This window comes from Rana temporaria, chromosome 3, assembly GCF_905171775.1.
Source record: "Rana temporaria chromosome 3, aRanTem1.1, whole genome shotgun sequence".
NCBI classification, from domain to species: Eukaryota; Metazoa; Chordata; class Amphibia; order Anura; family Ranidae; genus Rana; species Rana temporaria.
The window spans coordinates 192,580,951-192,603,170 of record NC_053491.1 but is presented as its reverse complement, the minus strand read 5'-3'; the positions used below and the strand labels follow the sequence as shown (position 1 = coordinate 192,603,170).

Here is a 22,220-nt window from a genome sequence, read left to right as displayed (position 1 = left end):
TAGCATTATTTTTTGGGTGTTATAGATATATATTTATCTATCTATCTACATCTACAGATAAAAAATAAATAAATAAATATATATATATATATATATATATATATATATATATATATATATATATATATATATATATATATATATATATATATATATATATATATATATATTAGATACATTCCAAGCTTATAATACATTGAAAAGAATCTGTAATGAAAAAATTGCATACTGAAACTCCCACCTAAGGAGCGTTTCACACATTATACTTTGAAACAAAGCTATCATATTTCTTTGCTATGGCTTACTGTAGGAGTTTCTAAAAAGATTTTTGAGTGTACAAGCTGTGCAGAAAGTAAATAATTCTAACACTAGATGGCACCAAAAGTATGCTTAAAATCTATAAACCTTTTCAATACTCATTTTCACCAATTTCTCTGTTCATAATGTTCACATTTTTTAAGGAGTTCATGTTCCTCATCAAAGAAAAGGAAACATTCTCACTTGGAAGAAGGAGAGAACTGGCAGCAGACATGGAGCATTGAGACAAGACAAAGTAATTTCTTGCTATTTTGCATGTAATTGGTATACACCGTTTACAAATATTGGGCCAGATTCACAAAGAGATACGACGGTGTATCTACAGATACACCATCGTATCTCTGACGTAAACTGGTCCTATCTATGCGCCTGATTCATAGAATCAGATACGCATAGATAGGGCTAGATCCGACAGTGTTACACTGTGTTACACTGTCGGATCTTTTTTTAAATTTAAAAATGGCGCCGGGGGCGTTCCCGCTGATTTACGATAAATAATATGTAAATCAGCGAGATACGCAAATTCACGAACGTACGCGGACCCGTCGCATTGTTTTTACGTCGTTTCCGTAGCGGTTTTCCGTCGTATACTTACCCTTTCTTTTATCAGGCGCAGCCAATGTTAAGTATAGCCGGCGTTCCCGCGTCGAATTTGAAATTTCCTACGTCGTTTGCGTACGCCGATTCACGAACACGCGCGTCGCAAGTCCCGCTCACGTCGCAAGCACTTCATGCTCAGATTAAATATATAATATATATATATATATATATATATATATATATATATATATATATATATATATATATATATATATATATATATATACACCGAGCAAAATTATAAATTGAACACTTTTGTGTTTGCCCCTATTTATCATGAGCTGAATGCAAAGATCTATGACTTTTACTATGTACACAAAATTTATCTAAAATATTGTTCATAAATCTGACTAAATCTGTGTTAGTGAGCACTTCTCCCTTGCCAAGTTAACCATCCACCTCACAGGTGCGGCATATCAAGATGCTGATCAAACTGCATTATTTTTGGCCAGGTATGCCTTAGGCTGGCCACAATAAAAGGCCATAAATATTGTATTGGGGGTTGGGGGTCCGAAAACCAGTCCATTTCTGGCGTGACTCACGCAGTGAAGCACATCTCCTTTGCATAGAGTTGATCCGGTCATTGATTGTGGCCTGAGGAATGTTGGTCCATTCCTCTTCAATGGCTATGCGAAGTTGCTGGATATTGGCAGGAACTGGAGCACGCTGCCATATACACCGATCCAGAGCATCCCAAACATGCTCAATGGGTGACATGTCCGATCAGTATGCTGGCCATGCAAGAACTGGGATGTTTTCAGCTTCCAGGAATTGTGTACAGACCCTTGCATCATGGACGTGCATTATCATGCTGCAACATGAGGTGATGTTCATGGATGAATAACACAAGAATGGGCCTCAGGATCTCATCATGGTATCTCTGTGCATTCAAAATGCCATCAATAAAATGCACCTGTGTTCATTGTCCATAGCATATGCCTGACCATTCCATAACCCCACCACCACCATGGGCCACTCGATCCACAACGTTGACATCAGCAAACCACTCACCCACACGCTGTCTGTCATCTGCCCTGTACAGTGAAAACCTGGATTTATCCATGAAGAGAACACCCCTCAAAAGTGCCAGATGCCATCGAATGGGAGCATTTGCCTACTCAAGTTGGTTACGATAATGAGCATGCAGATGAGATTCCCTGAGATGGTTTCTGACAGCTTGTGCATAAATTCTTTGGTTATGCAGCTTTCTGGGTGGCTAGTCTCAGACTATCTTGGAGGTAAAGATGCTGGATGTGGAGGTCCTGGGCTGGTGTGGTTACACGTGGTCTGCGAATGTGAGGCCGGTTGGATGTACTGCCAAATTCTCTCAAAAACCTGGAGATGGCTTATGGTAGAGAATTGAACATTCAATTCCAGGGCAACAGCTCTGCTAGACATTCTTGCAGCCAGTATGCCAATTACACGCTCCCTCAAAGCTTGCAACATCTGTGGCATTGTGCTGTTTGATAAAACTGCACTTTTTAGAGTGGCCTTTTATTGTGGCCTAAGGCACACCTGTGCAATAATCATTCTTTCTAATCAGCATCTTGCTATGCCACACCTTTAAAGTGGATGGATTATCTCAGCAAAGCAGAAGTGCTCACTAACACAGATTTAGACAGATTTGTGAATAATATTTGAAAGAAATAGGCCTTTTGTGTACATGGTAAAAGTCGTAGCTCTTTGCGTTCAGCTCATGATAAATAGGGGCAAACGCAAAAGCGTTGAGTTTTCATAATTTTGCTCAGTGTGTGTGTGTAATATATATATATATATATATATATATATATATAATACACACACACAGTTGTGCTCAAAAGTTTACATACCCTGGCAGAATTTATGATTTCTTGACCATTTTTCAGAAAATGTCATTATGATTTAAACAGAGTAAACACAGTTGATTGATAATACATGGCTTCAGCCAAACACTAACCATCAGTGAAAGAAAAGTTTTTGTGTTATCATTCATATTCTCTGAAATATGGCCAAGAAATCATAAATTCTGCCAGGGTATGTAAACTTATGAGCACAATTGTATATAATACACTCACAGGTTACTTTATTAGGAACACCTTGCTAGTACCATGTTGGACACCCTTTTGTCTTTAGAGCCTTAACTCTTTGTGGCATAGAGGGTGTTGGAAACATTTCTCAAAAATTTTGGTCCATGTTGACATTTGTTGGCTGCACATCCATGATGCTAATCTCCCTCTCCACCATATCCTAAAAGTGCTCTATTGGATTGAGATCTGCTGACTGTGGAATAGGGATGGGCTCGATGTTCGAGTCGAACATTGGGTGTTCGCCCCTTCTCCCCTTCTCCCAATAACCAACAGTATGGGGCGTTCGGGGCATAATGCACTGTGAGATTGCAGTGCATTGACGCCTGATGATTGGCCAAAGCATGCACCTGATCTGCATGCTTTGGCCAATCACAGCACGCTCTGCTGCAAGAGCCATGATTGGCCAAAGGCAGGGTGCCTTTAGCCAATCATGGCTCAGGGGGCTATGTCCATGCCCCACACTATAAGGCTGCTTACATGGCAGCCGTATATAGTGTTGTCATTGAGAGAATGTTATCTAGAGGCAGGTTAGTTAGTGGCATGCAGGAAATACTTCGGCACTCCAGATGTTTTAAAACTACATTTCTCATGATGCTCAACTACACTGCAGAGTGCATGAGTATCATGGGAAATGTAGTTCCAACACATCTGGGGTGCCAATGTTTGCCATCACTGATATATACAGTGCAGGCAGTCTAGTATATATATTGTATATATCTCTACAGTGCAGTCAGTGTACAGTATATAATACAGTGTATTGAAGTGGTTAAAGGGAACCCTATGACATAATTAAGAAAAAAAAAGTAAGGGTTCCCCCCAGTGCATACCAGGCCCTGGGTCTGGTATAGAACTTCATGCCAATTTAAAAACCATACTAGGCTGCTTGCCCTCAACATAGGGAGGGTGCTTTCAGGTCCCCATGTTAATGGGGACAAGGGCCTTGTCCCCACAACCCTGGCCCAGTGGTTGTGGGGGTCTCCGGAGGGGGGGGGTAGCTTATCGGAATCTGGAATCCATCTATCATCAATCACGCCGCCCGACGGCCCCAAAAAATTGATGGGAGGCATCCCGCCGATTGCTTTCTCTTGGCTGTGACAGTTGTTATATAGACAAGGACAGGGCCACCCAGTGATGTAACCGAGTGACCCCGCCCCTTCCAATGTCATGTGCCATCAGAGGGGGCAGGTCATCCGGTTACGTCAGTGGGTGGCCCTGCACTTGCCTATATAACAGTTGTCACAGCGAAAACACAGCATTGCGCTGCTGCCATGTGATTGGCTGATTAGCAATTGAAAAAAACGTTGCCTAGTCTGATGAGTCCCAATTTCAGTTGCGACATTCAAATGGGTCAGAATTTGACATAAACAACATGGAAGCATGTATCCATCTTGCCTTGTATCAACGGTTCAGGCTGCTGGTGTAATGATGTGGGAGATATTTTCTTGGCAAACTTTGGGCCTCTTAGTACCAATTGTTTAAACACCATGGCCTACCTGAGTAATGTTGCTGACCATGTCCATCCCTTTATTATGACTACAGTGTACCCATCTTCTGATGGCTACTTCCAGCAGGGTAATGCACAATGTCATGAAGCTTGAATCATCTCACCACTGGTTTCTTGAACATGACAATGAGGTCACTGTACTCTAATGGCCTCCGCAATCACCAGATCTCAATCCAATGGAGCACCTTTGGGATGTGGTGGAATGGAAGATTTGCATCATGGATGTGCAGCCGACAAATCTGCAGCAACTGCGTGATGCTATCATGTCAATTGAAGGAATGTTTCCAACACCTTGTTGAATCAATGCCACAAAGAATTAATGCAGTTTTGAAAGCAAAAGAGGGTTCAACCCGGTACTAGCCAGGTGTACCTAATAAAATGGACAGTGAGTGTATATCTAAAACAATGTTTAAAAGGATACACACTCTAAAGTATAACTAAAGCAAACCTTTTTTTTGGAGTGGCAAAGGACTAGAACACCTGCCGGGTTTTTATTGCTGTCTGTTGTCACCAGATCAGAAATAGAGGGGAAGTCTTCCAACAGGAACATTAGTTCTTGTGATCTTGGTGACAACCATTGAGATTTCTCCCCAATGAGACACAGATGACAAAAAAAAAATGGTTATAACCCTCTATTTATCCAAAAAATAAAATAGGATTGCCGTTAGTTCTACTAGTTCTACTAATTATTTCATAAAAATGCAATGACTGTAATCAGCCAGATTATTTTTGACGTGTTTATGATAAAAGCATGATGCTCACCATTTCACTTTAAAGTGTTTATTTTTATTGCAGCTCCACCTGCAGACTGTATTATGGATGTTCAGGACTATGAAAGTGATGGGCAAGCTGTATCTCCCATGGACAAGTGTTATCAGTCATTAACATGGAAGCCTTACCAGACACCGCAATGGGCAACCCTGTACAAGAGCCTAACTGACACAATGTAGGTGTTTTCTGCTTCCTATTAGAGAAATTGCCCTCATACAACAGTGCTATAAAAATAAGTAATGACTACTTTCCACAGCTATTTGTTTATAATGTATGCGTGATTGTGTAAATATTTTGTACAAAAAATTACCAGGCTGGTAAAATAGCGGCGGTAATTTTTATTAGGCATGAATCATTTTGGGCTGAAACAACAGGAGTGCAAAAGGTAAATAAAAGAAATTAAACATAAGTATCTTCTATTACCTGGCCCAGACTGGATGTCAAGCAGTTGTGGCATCTACCTAAAGATCTGATGTGTCTCAGGCTATTCATGGTTTGATATGAATTCCGGTAGGCAGCTAACATTATTTACTGTTTCTCTGTATCACTGTAATAGCAAAGAAGTCTATACACATTCAGCTGAGCCTATTACTGTTTTACATATATAAACTTTAATCAAATACATACAATAAACCTGCGCCTACAATATTAGGATAATGCATAGAAAAGCATCTGACACAAATCACTGGTGACGAATATGCACCTTTTGTATTTTTTTTACATAAACTTTAATGCTTGTTGATTACACCAACAGATGCTGTGTGCTATTTATGCCAGGGAGACATCTTATTTTTGTTAAGCTACTCTCAAAAAGTTAATTACTTCTAAAGGGATGCAGATCCTGCAATTTTCATCATTAGAACAATGAAAAAGTCACTCCCGCTTACATTCACTCTGCACATCCGCATAGACAAACAAACCACTTTTTATTCAGAACAGAAGCAGGTAGCAATCTGCAACAGTTTGTTAAAATCCTTGCTATGTACATAGATCACTCAAAGGGGAATGTTATATAAAAAATAAAAAATAAAGTGGAGTTACCCTTTACGATCTTACTCTCCATTGTATAAAATCCAAGGTTTTCAAAGGGGTTTTTCATTTTTTTTTAGAGGGCACGATTCTACCATTTTTTACTTGCTCACATCTTGATTTATGCATGCATATAAATCATTTATGGATTTGGGTTGGGGGACCAACAAGAAGATAGAAGTAGAGGAATTATGGTACAGTGGACTAAAGGGGAAAAAAAAACATTCACTAAACCAGAGCGAAGCAGAGACGTGCCTACTATAAACAGGCCAAACAGTATCTCACAAAAGTGAGTACACCCCTCACAGTAAAGATAGTTGGCCAAATCATGCAAATCACTTTTGCCCCATGCCATTTGTACATTTAGAACTGATAATGCCACTCAATAGTAATCCTCTTTGTTTCTCTCCTAACTACTATGTAAAAGTAGGTAGGCAGAGAAACTGGGTCCGCAAAAAGTATTTAAACTCTCCCAGAAGAGAAGAAGGCTGTGAGGAGGAATGGGGCTGTGCTAGGTGATAGCTTCTTCCTGGTAGTCAAATTTTCTAGCAGATTCATAGACACACAAGGCAAAAAAAAAGAAAAAAACTCAACCAAGCATAAAATACTTGAGTACTTGTCACTGGCCTGGAAAAATGCAGAGCCCGTAGGGCAGGAGAAAGTCGTAGCTTCTTTTCTACAAACATATTCTTTGTTATTGACTCAAATATCCTAACAAGAGGGTCAGATTAACAGTCGGGCATTGTTAGAAGGACCATACAGAAATGTCAGACTCCCTGTTTGTCTGGGAGGTTTCTTTTAATTGTACCCAGTAATAATATCACTAGATACTAGCTTTTGGAACCTCTGTCACTTGGTTAAGATGTTTTGTGTAAAACATTTTTTTATATCATGTCTTTCTAATTAATATTCATTCTTAAAACCCTCTGACCAAATTTTATACTAAGAAGCCATTTGGATCTTCTAAGAATATAATTATTATTACATACCTCCCAACTTTTTGTGATTGTAATGAGGGACACTTGTCAGCAAAAGTATGCAGACATAGGACACACCCCCTTAAAGGAGAATTGTACAAAAAACAAGGTTGGTTAAACCAGGGCCGTCTTTACCATAGGACAAACAGGGGCAGCTGCCCAGGGCCCTGTCACTGTTGGGGGCCCAAAGCAACCCCCTTTTTTTTATTTAGGGGTTCAGAGGTCCCCAGGGGCCCGGAGGCCCCCAGGGCCCCAGATAGCAACCCCCCCATTATTTATTTATTTATAAATAAAAAAAATATATATTTTTTAATATATTTTTATTTTTTATTAAAGGGACAATTTTTCTTAGGGGTCCTCAGGGGCCCGGAGGCCCCCAGGGCCCCAGATGGCAACCCCCCTTTTTTTATTTATTTTTAAATAAAAAAAATATATTTTTTTAATATATTTTTATTTTATTTTTTATTAAAGGGACATTTTTTTTTTTTTTTAGAGGTCTGGAGGTCCCCAGGGGCCCGTAGTTCCCCAGGGCCCCGGATGACAACCCCCCTTTTTTTTTATAAAAAATAACTTTTTTTATATATTTCTTTTATTTTTTATATATACAAAGGCATGGCAGCCCATTCAAATCAATGGGCTGCTGTGCCTGCACAAATGAGGGCCGCCAAAACACATACATGTGAACCAGCCAGGCCCAAAATAAGCTGGAGGGGGGCCCAAAAAAAATGTTTGCCCAGGGCCCAAACCATATTAAAGACGGCCCTGGGTTAAACCCACAAGTGCTTTTTTTTTACCACTACTATTCCTTTATATTGGCTTTTGGAATTTACAAATGCAGCAATTTAGAATATGGATGAAAGGTTTAGCGCTGGAAAACACTTTTTGAAAGATAAAAAGTGCATTTTATAGACATCTATATAGATCAGAACAAAACAAGGGACAAATGAGGAGAATGAGGGACAGAGGGACATTGCTCGAAATCAGGGACAGTCCCTCAAAATCGGGGACAGTTGGGAGCTATGTTAATATACAGGTTTTATATAGTGCCAACAGTTTGCGCAGCGCTTAACAAAATAAAGTCAGACATTACAGTTACATTACAATTTGGTACAAGAGGAATCAGAGGGCCCTGCTCATTAGAGCTTACAATCTAAAAAGGGAGGGTCTTGGCCAGGCAGCACCAGTATATTACGGTTTTGTTGTTTTTATTATCTTAGAAATAACTTTTGCTTTCCAAGTTAGAATGATAAAATATTACACCTGTTTGGGGATATTATTAAATAATAATACTTTCAGCCACAAAGAGCTGTCTGTTGTTACAGTTAGCACAATGAAAATTCCCTATGGGGGCTTATCAGTGAAATCTGACCTTGCTTCTGTCGAAAATGGACAATGAAGTTTGTTTTCCTGTGATACACTGTAACAGACTATTCTTTCTTTCAGTCCTGCTGTGGGGTACAGAGTAATCACTGACAAAGGATTCAACTTCTCAGTAGTAGATGATACCTATGTATGCCAGAAGAAGAACCATTTCCAGGTCACAGTTCATATCAGAGTGCTTGGACATCCAAAATACATCAAAACTCAGCTGGGCTTCAGTCCAATTGAAAGCTTTTATTTGAAAGTGTTTGGTGTCAAGGTAAGATGTCTTTACAACAGTCTGAGAGTCTACATCAAAACATATAAACTTACAAACAAACATTGAAATTGTAAAATATATCTGCCCATTAACTGGAAGATCCAGGAAGTACTGGGTCCAATGGAATGAAAGACAAAGGATTTGCAAGTGTGGTGTTATCCTTTTCATTTTTTGTATATTCGCAAAGCATGTTTAAAAAGAAAAGTCTCTCTGCTAAGATTCATTGTGGTTTTTAAGCATAGCACACTATAAAACAAAAGTTGGTTGGACAGTTGCCACTGGCTTTGAATACTTATATGCCTGTTTGACAGCTGAAGCAGTTGTGTCCCAGGACAAAGGGCCTTATTTCAAGAGGATGTGATCAAATCCTAATTGGGGAATTGTCTTTTTGGAAATATTGGCCATAAATATTATTTAGTACTGTGAAGCTAAACCTGATCCATTTATCAGATGCAATTAATATATATATATATATATATATATTTATATATATATATATATATATATATATATATATATATATATATATATATATATAATATACACACACACACACACACACACACACACCTTGATGAAGTCATGTACTGTCCAAAACTGTGCAGTCATTGGTATATTAAACTGAGATTGCACCTTCAATTTATATATATATATATACAGTTGCAAGAAAAAGTATGTGAACCCTTTTGGAATGATATGGATTTCTGCACAAATTGGTCATAAAATGTGATCTGATCTTCATCTAAGTCACAACAATAGACAAACACAGTCTGCCTAAACTAAAAACACACAAAGAATTAAATGTTACCATGTTTTTATTGAACACACCATGTAAACATTCACAGTGCACGTGGAAAAAGTATGTGAACCCCTGGATTTAATAACTGGTTGAACCTCCTTTGGTAGCAATAACTTCAACCAAATGTTTCCTGTAGTTGCAGATCAGATGTGCACAACGGTCAGGAGTAATTCTTGACCATTCCTTTTACAGAACTGTTTCAGTTCAGCAATATTCTTGGGATGTCTGGTGTGAATCGCTTTCTTGAGGTCATGCCACAGCATCTCAATCGGATTGAGGTCAGGACTCTGAGCCACTCCAGAATTCGTATTTTCTTTTGTTTAAGCCATTCTGTTGTTGATTTACTTCTATGCTTTGGGTCGTTGTCCTGTCTGTTGCAACACCCATCTTCTGTTGAGCTTCAGCTGGTGGACTGATGGCCTTAAGTTCTCTTGCAAAATGTCTTGATAAACTTGGCAATTATTTTTTCCTTCGATGATAGCAATCCGTCCATGCCCTGATGCAGCAAAGCAGCCCCAAGCCATGATGCCCCCACCACCATACTCCACAGTTGCGGTGAGGTTTTGATGTTGGTGTGCTGGGCCTCTTTTTCTCCACACAGTGTTGTGTGTTTTTTTCCAAACAACTCAACTTTGGTTTCATCTGTCCACAGAATATTTTTCCAGTACTGCTATAGAACATCCAGGTGCTCTTGTGCAAACTGTAAACGTGCAGCAATGTTTTTTTGGACAGCAGTGGCTTCCTCTGTGGTATCCTCCCATGAAATCCATTCTTGTTTAGTGTTTAATGCCAGAGACTTTTGTAAGTCTTTAGCTGACACTTTAGGATTCTTCTTCACCTCATTGAGCAGTCTGCGCTGTGCTCTTGCAGTCACCTTTACAGGACGGCCACTCCTAGGGAGAGTAGCAGCAGTGCTGAACTTTCTCCATTTATAGACAATTTGTCTTGCCATGGACTGATGAACAGCAATTCTTAATCGCAGGTCTTCTGAGAGCTCTTTTGTGTGAGGCATCATTCATATCAGGCAATGCTTCTTGTGAAAAGCAAACCCAGAACTGGTGTGTGTTTTTTTATAGGGCAGGGCAACTGTAACCAACACCTCCAATCTTATCTCATTGATTGGACTCCAGTTGGCTGACACCTCACTCCAATTAGCTCTTGGAGATGTCGTTAGTCTGGAGGTTCACATACTTTTTCCAACTGCACTGTGAATGTTTACATGGTGTGTTCAATAAAAACATAGTAACATTTAATTCTTTGTGTGTTAATCGTTTAAGCAGACTGTGATTGTCTATTGTTGTGACTTAGATGAAGATCAGATCACATTTTATGACCAATTTGTGCAGAAATCCATATCATTCCAAAAGGGTTCACATACTTTTTCTTGCAACTGTATATCTATATGTATATACACACACTACATTGTGAAAAGTATTGGGACGCCTACCTTTACACGCACATGAATTTTACTGGCATCCCAGTCTTAGTCTGTAGAGTTCAATATTGAGTTGGTCCACCCTTTGCAGCTATAACAGCTTCAACTCTTCTAGTAAGGCTGTCCACAAGGTTTAGGAGTGTGTTTATGGGAATGTTTGACCATTCTTTCAGAAGCGCATTTGTGTGGTCAGGCGCTGATGTTGGACAAGAAAGCCTGACCTCACAAATGCGTTTCTAGAAGAATGGTCTAAATTCCCATAGACACACTCCTAAACCTTGTGGACAGACTTCCCAGAAGAGTTGAAGCTGTTATAGCTGCAAAGGGTGGACCAACTCAATATTGGACCCTACGGACTAAGAAGGGGATGCCTTCATGTTCATGTGTGTGTAAATGCCGGTGTCTCAATACTTTTGACAATATAGTGTGTGTATGTATGTATATATGTGTATATATATGTGTATGTGTGTGTGTGTATATATATATATATATATATATATATATATATATATATATATATATATATAAAATCTCCTTTAAAATAAATTTACCTGTGAGTGGCAGACATTAAACAATCATTACATGGTGCAGCCATTTGGTCTCTGGTGACCACATTGGATTCTTGTTATGCAACATAATGCACTGTATGATCTTTGAATGTAGTCAGTAGGCATAGTGCATCATCATTTTCGAACTGGAATAAGAAGGGCCAGAAAGGGGGATTTTTGGATAAGCCACTCCTCTCACTATAAATAGGGTATTTCTTTCTTCCTGCTGTGAGGTATTTGTTATTAATTTTTGACATTGGTACATGTCCTCCATGGTAGTGCCTTGTCTTCCCAGTATGCATTTTATAAAATAATTTTCTCCATGAGATCCTTTACAGGTGAATCACAGAGGCCAACAGAACTACCTAAATTAATAAACATAGAAAAGTGACAGCAGAAAAAGACTAATCCATCAAACCTGCATAATTTTTTTCACTTTTTAAGGGGGGGGGTGGATTTTGGGGTTGTTATTTATTTTTAATTTTTACCTCGTTGTCTGACTATAGATTTATGTTTATCCCAAGCATGTTTGAAGCCGTTTACTGTTGACTGTCTCACTACCTCTGTTGGTAGTTTATTCCAATCATTAACCACCCTTTGAGTAAAATAATATTTTCTAAAATTTGTTTCAAACTTTCCTCCAGTTAGAAAAAAGCGAACAAACAGATATAGATCGGATATTTTACTAAATATTTTTTATTAACTAAAGTAAAAGAGTTGATTACATTCATGAAATCATTAAATTGTAAGTGGATATCATAGAGTTTAAAGATCTCTGTTACTGTAATTGTCAAGTGGTTGACGCATTTCGCATTCTTGCTTCTTCAGAACCTTAAAATCTTGACTTTGAACAGAGAAATACATGGATATTACTACTTATTGGATTCTCCATGGATACATCATAACCATTAGCACAGCCCATCATCTCATCAAATGTATAGAACAATAGACAGGATTTTTTTGATTTAATGAGTAAAAAATGTAATAATTGACTCGCATACTATGAACTCCTTATAACATTACTGTCAGTAGCGTGCCAAGTGTGTGGGAGAAAGATTCAGACGAATGTATCCTTCAACAACAAATAGAAACAATTTATATTTGAATACATTATGACTAAAAATCCCAATATCAAGATTCACATAATCCAAATAGAAAAATCATATGTTCTTAGCAGTCTGGTACTCACTGAGGCAAAAAATCAGATGGGAGAGTGGAAGGAACTCTTTCCCTAATATCTGGATGTCAAGGGATGGCTGCAACCAGTCCATCCACCAGACTCCTATATATAATAATAGACCATAACTTTTCCCATAAATAGCTAATAAATATATCCAGGTATCTACCTTGTTTTAAACAGAGAATCAAGCCTGATTACATATTGTAACATTCCAATCACACAGCCAGGTAAACCTCCATAGATTTGATCTCGCAGAGATCAAGTGGCCATAAACCACCCTCAAACAAGATGCCCAGACGTTCAGTGCAGGAAGATCTATACATTATCTAAAATCCAATAAAACAAAAGTGACAAACTAGCCGAGAGCGTAATAGCCTTTAGTTATATCACTTAGATATAGGTTAAATAGAACAGGACCTAGTACAGAGCCTTGTGGTACCCCACTAGTGACTGGTCTGTGTTCTAAGTGAACCCTGTTTACAACCACACTCTGGCATATATCCTTTAGCCAACTGCATATCCACTGAAGCACCCAAGAATTAAGTCCCAGCTTGTACAACTTTCGTATTAGATCATTATGTTGAATTGTATCAAACGCCTTGCCGAAATCAAAGAATGCTTTGTCCACAGCACCACCCTTGTCCAAAACACTGGTAACACTGGTAATAAACACAAACCATTCAAGGTTGCTCAATATTCAATAAAAAAATGCTTTGGTTCTATCTTTCCTTTTTATCACAAAATCATGAAGGTAGGAGAGTATAATTGGAGATGAGAGTAAGTTTAAAAAAAACTATAAAAACAGACACATTTTAATGTGTATATTTTAGTTTGCCACCCCAAAAGACACAAATGTGTTTTCTACCCATATTTAGGCTGAAGCTATGAACCAGAAAATTACTATTGAGCAGTCTCAATCGGATCGCAGCAAGAGGCCTTTCAATCTTGTTACGTAGGTATCTTTCTCGTATGTTGTTCAGATAAAGGGCTGCTTGCCATATCTGTTTTATTATGGAATGCAAACTATACCTTCCTCTCAGCAGATTGATATTAAAATCATGTATTGTGCATGACATGCACTGTCAAAGCTTTTTTGTTTATCACAACTACCTTTTCCTGGGGTTTTCACTGGTAAGTCACACATATAAAAGTTAGACATTTTAGAAGTGATAGCTTAACAAGCAAATAGATGCAGTTGTCGAGGATTTGATTGAAGGAAGAGAGAAAGATTGCTTCCATTTGAATTCTTGGCACTACATGTAACACATACTTCAGTTATAACATATATATTGTAACAGTGCTAGGCCATGCCACTGTGAGTATAGGGAAAAGTGATGCAGAGTTTGCACTAATACAGGGCTCCAGAGTGTCTGTACTTAGTGGAAAAACTGGGTATTCAATTTTCAACAGGTTTTGTCATCTCCAATCAGAGTCCAGAGTGTGAAGATTTAGAAGAGTCTTGGGTAAGATGAAGCCTTCAATCTGACGTCCAGGTTTTGTTGGAGACCTGCAGGCTGAGTGAGTGTACAGATCATGTTGGAATGCTGCCATGTGGCCCATTCTCCAAAGGGAGGGGATCATGCTCTGCTTCAGTATGTCACAGTACATGTTGGCATTCATGGTTCCCTCAATGAACTGTAGCTCCCCAGTGCCGGCTGCACTCATGTAGCCCCAGACCATGACACTCCCACCACCGTGCTTGACTGTAGAAAAGACACACTTGTCTTTGTACTCCTAACCTGGTTGCTGCCACACAGGTTTGACACCATCTGTACCAAATAGGTTTATCTTGGTCTCCTCAGAAAACAGGACATGGTTCAAGTAATCCATGTCCTTAGTCTGCTTGTCTTTAGCAAACTGTTTGCAGGCTTTCTTATGCATCATCTTTAGAAGATGCACAAGAATGGGAATGACCACCCACCCCTTCAACCTATGCAGCAATGCTGGCAGCACTTAAACATTTCCCAAAGACAACCTCTGGATATGACGCTGAGCATGTGCACTCAACTTCTTTGGTCGACCATGACGAGGCCTGTTCTGATTGGAACCTGTCTTGTTAAACCGCTGTATGGTCTTGGTCACCATGCTGCAGCTTAGTTTCAGGGTCTTGGCAATCTTCTTATAGTCTAGGCCATCTTTATGTAAAGAATTTTTTTTTTTTTTTAGATCCTCAGAGAGTTCTTTGCCATGGGGTGCCATGTTAAACTTCCAGTGACCAGTATGTGAGAGTGATAACAGCAAATTTAACACACCTGCTCCCCATTCACAACTGAGACATTGTAACACTGAGTCACATGACACCAGTGAGGGAAAATGGCTAACTGGGCCCGATTTGGACATTTTCACTTAGGGGTGTACTCACTTTTGTTGCCAGCGCATTGACATTAATCGCTGTGTGTTGAGTTATTTTGAGGGGAAAGCAAATTAACACTGTTATACAAGCTGTACACTCACTACTTTACATTGTAGCAAAGTGTCATTTCTTCAGTGTTATCACGTGAAAAGGTATAATAAAATATTTTCAAAAATGTGAGGGCTGTACTCACTTTTGTGAGATATTGTAAATCTTCTTTTTACATTAAAATACTGCTGCTATATACCTTTTTTGGATTATCTGTATACCACAGTTACATGACAAACTGCACAGTTTCTCCAGTGCTGAATGTTCAGGTAGGACGAGATTTCCACTACAGCTTGTATACATGCGTGATGTCAATATCATGTGACCTGGCAAGCTCTGAGAACAAGTATATGTTCTCTCTAGCATTAAACACAGAACTGAGCATGTGCAGGTCAACTACCCTGCCTTTGTTAGCTGGCCTTCCCCAGATAGACAGTTTAGGAGGGGGAGGATCTGTGCATACAGAATAAAACAGCCTTTTTACACAATGCACAGGATTAACCCCTTAAGTTCCACAGTGAGTATAACAAGCATGCTATGCTGCACGTAGAGACTGATTTGACTGTTGTGGGTTTAGTAACACTTTAACTTGGGTCTTTCCTTATTATGGAGTCCTCTTCCACGATCCAAGATCTCTTTCCAGACTGCTTCCTGCTCCTCCAATGTCCTGCAAACGACTGTTCCTAGTGCTCCTTTGTCTTGAGCTCATGGTTTATTCAAGTTCTCTTTTCCCCCATTCCCTATAGTATAATTTTCTGTCCTTGGCTTCATGAACTAGTCCAAAAGGTTAGTTAGCATTTGAATATGGGAGGCCTGGATTCCAATAAAAACAAATTTTAACTAAAATGTTTTTAAACATATCTAGGCTTTAAAAATCGCCAAAATAGCCATAGCAACACATTCAGTTGTTCAATCTACCTACTTCAGTTGATGGGGGAAGGTAAACATGAGCAATAGTATAAAAGAAACCAAGATATTGTAGTACCATGATAACATAACGTGGGTCAGGTTTTAACTCCTACACGTGAGATTTGTAAATTGAGGTAGAAACACCTCTAGAAATATCTTTACTTCTTGGTTGTAACGTAAGTTGGGCATACAGTATATTTATACTTGAACAGAGGCTGCATCTGACTGGATGCAAGCATTTTCCGGCCAACATTTTTCCTCAGCTCCTTTGATTTTTTAGTTGAAGAATATCAGGTGAGATCTGTCAAAAATCTGCATAATATCTCAGGAAACAGCAGAAATTCGCAAAATATCTCGGGAACCAGCAGAAATTTGCATAATACCTGAGGAACCAGCATACATTTGTATATGTGCTTAGCTTTAGTGATCCTCTAATCTTTCTGCTAGTTTGACACTCATGACCTGTCTAATAGAAAATAAAAGATTCTCATGGAACACTGACTAGTGTCCTGGTGAAGAAACCATGTCATTTTAGCCCTGGCTTTATGTCGCACAAGAAAGTGTACATTTTAATAACAGTTCAAGTTTATTATTATGGACAGTGATTATGAATGCTATTGCTATCAGGCATCTGAGCACTTTTTACAAAAATATTGCTAAAAATTTACTTTATTGAGTTGCATTTTAAATGAACCCTCTTCTGAGAGATAATACATAGGTTGAATTTGTCATTACAAACCTGTTGTCAGGATGTCTGATTTCACTTGCTACATACTAATTTGCAGTAAGTGACTCAGAAAGCACTGAAGTCAGAGAATCAACATGACAGTCATGCAACTGTCACATGGGTTTGGACGGTGCATTGACCTTTTGTAGATAACGATGATATCAAATGATACAGATTGTGCTTACTTGAAGCTTATTGAATTATTTGCATGATTTGTGAACTGATTGCCTGACTCTGGGTTATGGATGCCACTAGCATTGGGCTCCTGGGGAATGTGTCTCACAACACTTGCAGGGTGCCCTGGTCTCGATGCCATGACCGCCCACACTTTTTTATTTTTTATTTTAGTTCCACCACAGCAGTGCGATTAGCACTAGACTTCAGACACCGCCGTCCAACTGTCAAATCTTGGACACCATGACCCAACTGTAAGACCCTGTACACACGATCAGTCTAAACCGATGAGAAGGGACTGAAGTTCAGTTTCATCGGTTAACCGATGAAGCGGACTGATGGTCCGATGTGCCTACACACCATCAGTTAAAAAAACGATCGAGTCCAACGCGGTGACGTAAAACACAATGACGTGCTGAAAAAAACGAAGTTCAATGCTTCCAAGCATGCGTCAACTTGATTCTGAGCATGCGCGGGTTTTGAACCGATGCTTTTGCATACTAACCGTCGCTTTTGACCTATCGGTTACCAGTCCATCAGTTCAATTTTAAAGCAAGTTCTAAATTTCTGGACCGAAGGATAACTGACTGATGGGGCCCACACACGGTCGGTTTGGACCGATGAAACTGAACTTCAGTCCGTTCTCATCGGTTTAGACTGATCGTGTGTACAGGTCCTCAGATCTAAGTTACTTCCCCTCACTCTGCAGTGCCATAGTATCTACTGAGTGGACTTCAGGGGGGAAGGGGTATAGATGTGTATTGAAAAGAAGCAAAGATGTTGAAATATGGGGTGGTTGTGGATTTCCCCAATTTATTATAGATATGTATTATCTTGTCTATTCCTATAGTTAGCTAGTCTATCAAAGCTCTGATAAAGTTAATGGTGATAATACAACAACAATGCTAGCTATAAAATAAACACACTGCTTAAGTTAGCAAGGATCTTATTTATTATAAAGCAAGTAGAAACGCTAACATAAAATACAAATAAAAAAGACTACAGAGCATATTAAACAAAAGAACATAGATGATACTTTACGCAAGGGCATCCTCTGCATTTGGTATCTCAGCTGGGCTCAATGGGCAAGAGCCAAGAGAGAGAACTTTGGACTGATCATTACTTTTAAAGCCCACTCAGCCACCACCCACACAAACACACACTGTCCGCCTATCTATCCAATGAAAAATCCATAAGAGGCAGTCCTTCCTAATCTCTTCTTTTGCCCATCCTCCAGGAAGCATGCTGTAGTGTCCACTAGTGGCAGCATTTGTCCATGAATAACCGCTATTTGACCCGGGTCATCCTTCAGTAACAGCTGGCCTTTGATGCTTTGTTTGCAGTCATGGTATTTAGGCACTTTAATCTTCATTACACCAGGTGGTTTGAAGCTAAGCTATCCTATCCCATACTCCCCCTGCCAGGGGGTATATGTGACGACTCATTTCTTCCAGATGAAGGTTCTGATATGCATTTTTCAGTTACATAGCCCTGTTGGGTAAACCTGCTGCATTGGCATTCCAAGATGACAAATTCCAACTTAGGCCAAACGACTGTATCAACGAGGCACTAAAATTCCAGAAATATGATATTAAAGATGTGTACTCTGGGAATGGGGGGGGGGGGTATAGATATGTGTTACTGACTTCTGCAATCTGTGTAATATGAACCCCTGTCCTTTTCTTTTTTCAGGGTTGTTTTCCCTTTATTTTCTTTATTTCCACCTGATGATCCTGACAGTAAAACACTCCTGTCCTAGGGTGACAACGCTCATTGTCTGTACTGCACCTGTGGAGGAGCAGTGTTGCCACCTCAGGGTGCTCTACTGATTTAAAGTATACATCTCTCCTAGTTCTAAACTCAGTGGGGAAGACAGATAACATTGTTTGAGGTTTCAGTTTACTGCATGTACGATACAAGAAGAAAAAGGATCAACATGAATTTTGCTTTACTTAGAATAAATTTACCTTGCCAGAAAACAAATGCAGTTACAACATCTATAGTCTGATTTCTCCAGAGTGGGCAGAAACTATATTTTTGTGGTAAAATAGGAAAACATTAGAACCTCTGTAATGCTTTTATTACTATCTGAGAGTTCCTGTCCTGGTAAAACCTGTTCCTCAGTTTCTCGTATCTTATCAGAGATAAAGGAGAGGATAGGTACAGACTGCAATAAAACCTGATCAGAAAAGCTAGGTTCCATTTAAAAGTTCTGACTGGAGTTGGACTTTAACATAAACTATACAAATGTTTGCTGATCCTTTGCTACATATCAACCAATGTTCTTTTTCTTTATAGGGTAAATTTACCCCCAGATCAGGTCACTAAAGTAACGCTGGGAAGGTTACATTTTAGTGAAACTACAGCAAACAACATGAGAAAGAAAGGGAAACCAAACCCGGAGCAGAGGTAACAATGGAATTCATATAACCACTCTCATTTTTTCAGCTGAATGTCTTTATTCTTATGACAAAAATAGATACAGGCAGCCCCCAAGTTACGAATGGGCTAGGGATTGTAGGTTTGCTCTTAAGTCAAATTTGTTCGTAAGTCAGAACAGTACCTTTTTTGATGTTCTGTCGAAATGTGCCCGCCTTTCGAAAAGTGTCCGCACATGCTCAGAGCGGCAGAGACGTCACGCCACCTCCCGTTCGTAAGTAGGAGTAGTTTTCTGATGTTCTATCGAAATGTGCCCGCCGTCAAAAAGTGGTCGCGCATGCGCAGAACGGCAGAGATGTCACGCCACCTCCCGTTCGTAAGTAGGAGTCATTCGCAAGTCGGTTGTTCGTAACTTGGGCACTGCCTTACAGTATATAATACTTTCCTGTTTAATCATTTTAATTCGTGAAATTCATACTTCGGTTTATAATGAATGACTTGGATATTGCATAAATATTGCTTTATGTGAAGAAACAAAGGTATTTTTATGCTCTCAAGTCTTCCTGCTTGTCTTGCAATATCTAATATGGATTGGAAGTTGCAGCCCTTTGTGAAATAAGCTTCTGTTTAAAGTGATACTGAAGGCTCATCTTGCTTTACCTAAATAAAATAAGTGGTTTGTACTTACATGCTCTGTGCAATGGTATTGCACAGAAAAGCCCCTTACCTCAATAGAGACACACAGCGTGGCTCGGCCCCCGCTGCCAGATTCCTCCTGACAGTATTTGATTGACAACAGCGAGAGCCAATGGCTCTAACTGCTGTCTCTGTGCCTGTGAGAGCAGGGAGACAGAATTGGTGCTACTGCAGAAGGGCACTGGATCTATATAGGACTAGGGTAAATATTTACTGAGGGGAGTGGAGGAACAACTAGTGGGAGGTTTTTTATCTTAATGCAAGTAATGTATTAAGGTAAAAAAAACTTTTGGCTTTAGAACAACGTTAAGCATGTTGGAGACCTAATGTGTTCCCTTGTTTGTGCAGGTATTTCATGTTGGTGGTTGGTCTGTATGCTGTAAGCAATGAAGACTCCTTCTTGGTGGTTGCCCATGTCTCTGAAAGGATCATTGTAAGGGTAAGCGTACATATGCATCTATATGTAGAGCCAATACTTACACATACATTCTATATAGAAAATATTATATAAAGTAGTGCCCAATCTTTGTCCTAATAAGCATTACTTTTGTCATTGTTTAAATCTGTTTTCCTTTTGTGAATGCCATGCAGAGGCGCTTGACTCGCAGCAGCAGGTAGCTGACAGTATACTCCTTGCTCTTACGTGAGCACCCTCCTGAACCAGGTTGCTATTTGCATAAACATAAACCTGCCTTCAACATGAGAATGCTAATAGGTTGCTTGGGCACCTGATTTTTTGTGGGCTTGGGGGTTGTCTAAACCTTACTTTGCAGATGTGGCTAAGTGGTTGGCACTTCTGCCTGGCAGCACTAGGGTCATCAGTTCAAATCTCAACCACTGCATTACCTGCAAAGGGTTTGAATGTTCTCCCTGTGCCTGAGTGGGTTTCTCTGGGTACTCCGGTTTCCTCCCACACTCCAAAGACATTCTGGTAGGTTAATTGACTCCTATCTAAAATGGCCCTAGTATGTGTATGTATGCATGTGCGTTTGGGACTTTAGATTGTAAGCTCCTTGAGGCAGTGGTGGAACTACCAAAGATCGCCCTGGTCACAAAGGTCGCCCTGACTTTAACCACTGTGAGGGGGGGGGCAAATGCCCGCTGACGCTACCCGCTACCTAAAGGTTATTCTAGTTAGAGGCAATGATGGGACATTACACTGAGCACTATCCACACAGTGGACCACCCACCCATCCTCTCTGCCCATTGAGTTCAGCAGCAGGTAGATGCCATGTCTGGAGGCCGAAACTGAAAGAGAAAGTCAGCTGACTCAGGGCCAGTAGAGTGAAGGGGGGGAGCTCCCCACTGTATGGATATGTCGGGATAGGTTTTACAGGAGATATGTGAAGGGAGCAGAGCGACACTGAGAGCATGTGAGTGCAGTCAGTGATTCCATGCCCCCATATCAGCACTTGCTGGCATGGCAAATGTACCAGAACCCAGCTTGACAAGGTATTTCTCGAAAAATATCTTTTTTAGATTTTTAGCCCTGTCATCATGGTCAAAACTTCCTACAGCAAGCACACTAGATCAACATTAATATAAGCATTACCCTAATTTCAGAACTGATGGCAATGTTTTATTAACAGTTCAGTTGTGCTTATTATACCAAGGGGATTTATCTAGCAAATATTGAACAGAATCAGACGCTATCTAATGCAAATCCAACTGCCTCAAATTGACCAAACGATTTGTGATCGCTTATTGTGCATGTGTTATCTGGGACGCTGACACCGGACGACGTGACAGTGCAGCGGTGATGTCATCGTGCTTAGTGCCTTTCCAGCAAATTTGAAAGTGACTGCAAGGTGTAGGAGAGGGGGACCCAAAGCCTGCAGACAATTGCAGAGGTCTGTGTGTGACAGCTTCAAGCCACACAGTGTCTGTGGGGCAGTCAGTCACTCTATGGGAAAGTCACTGATGTAAGGGTGGGGCGAGGGGAGACCCTAAAGTAAGGGGGCATGGATTTAAAGGACCCCTCTTATATCTGTGTCTTCACTTCCCTCTTACATCAATGAACCTCTTTACCTTAGTGTATTCACTTTGCAGACTCTGGTGTAGAGGGGAA

General features: G+C 39.8%; 1 protein-coding gene across 3 annotated transcripts in view; it reads left to right on the top strand.

Annotated features, from left to right (window-relative positions):
- The window catches only part of MYRFL (myelin regulatory factor like), a 180,448-nt gene that overhangs the window by 48,145 nt on the left and 110,083 nt on the right, over nt 1-22,220 (top strand). For all 3 annotated transcript variants that reach the window (XM_040344013.1, XM_040344015.1, XM_040344016.1), the window contains 6 exons: nt 462-553; nt 5,284-5,434; nt 8,709-8,904; nt 13,742-13,818; nt 19,376-19,486; nt 20,501-20,591. In XM_040344013.1, the coding sequence (XP_040199947.1) occupies nt 462-553; nt 5,284-5,434; nt 8,709-8,904; nt 13,742-13,818; nt 19,376-19,486; nt 20,501-20,591 (718 nt within the window). The remainder of the gene's footprint in view (nt 1-461; nt 554-5,283; nt 5,435-8,708; nt 8,905-13,741; nt 13,819-19,375; nt 19,487-20,500; nt 20,592-22,220) is intronic.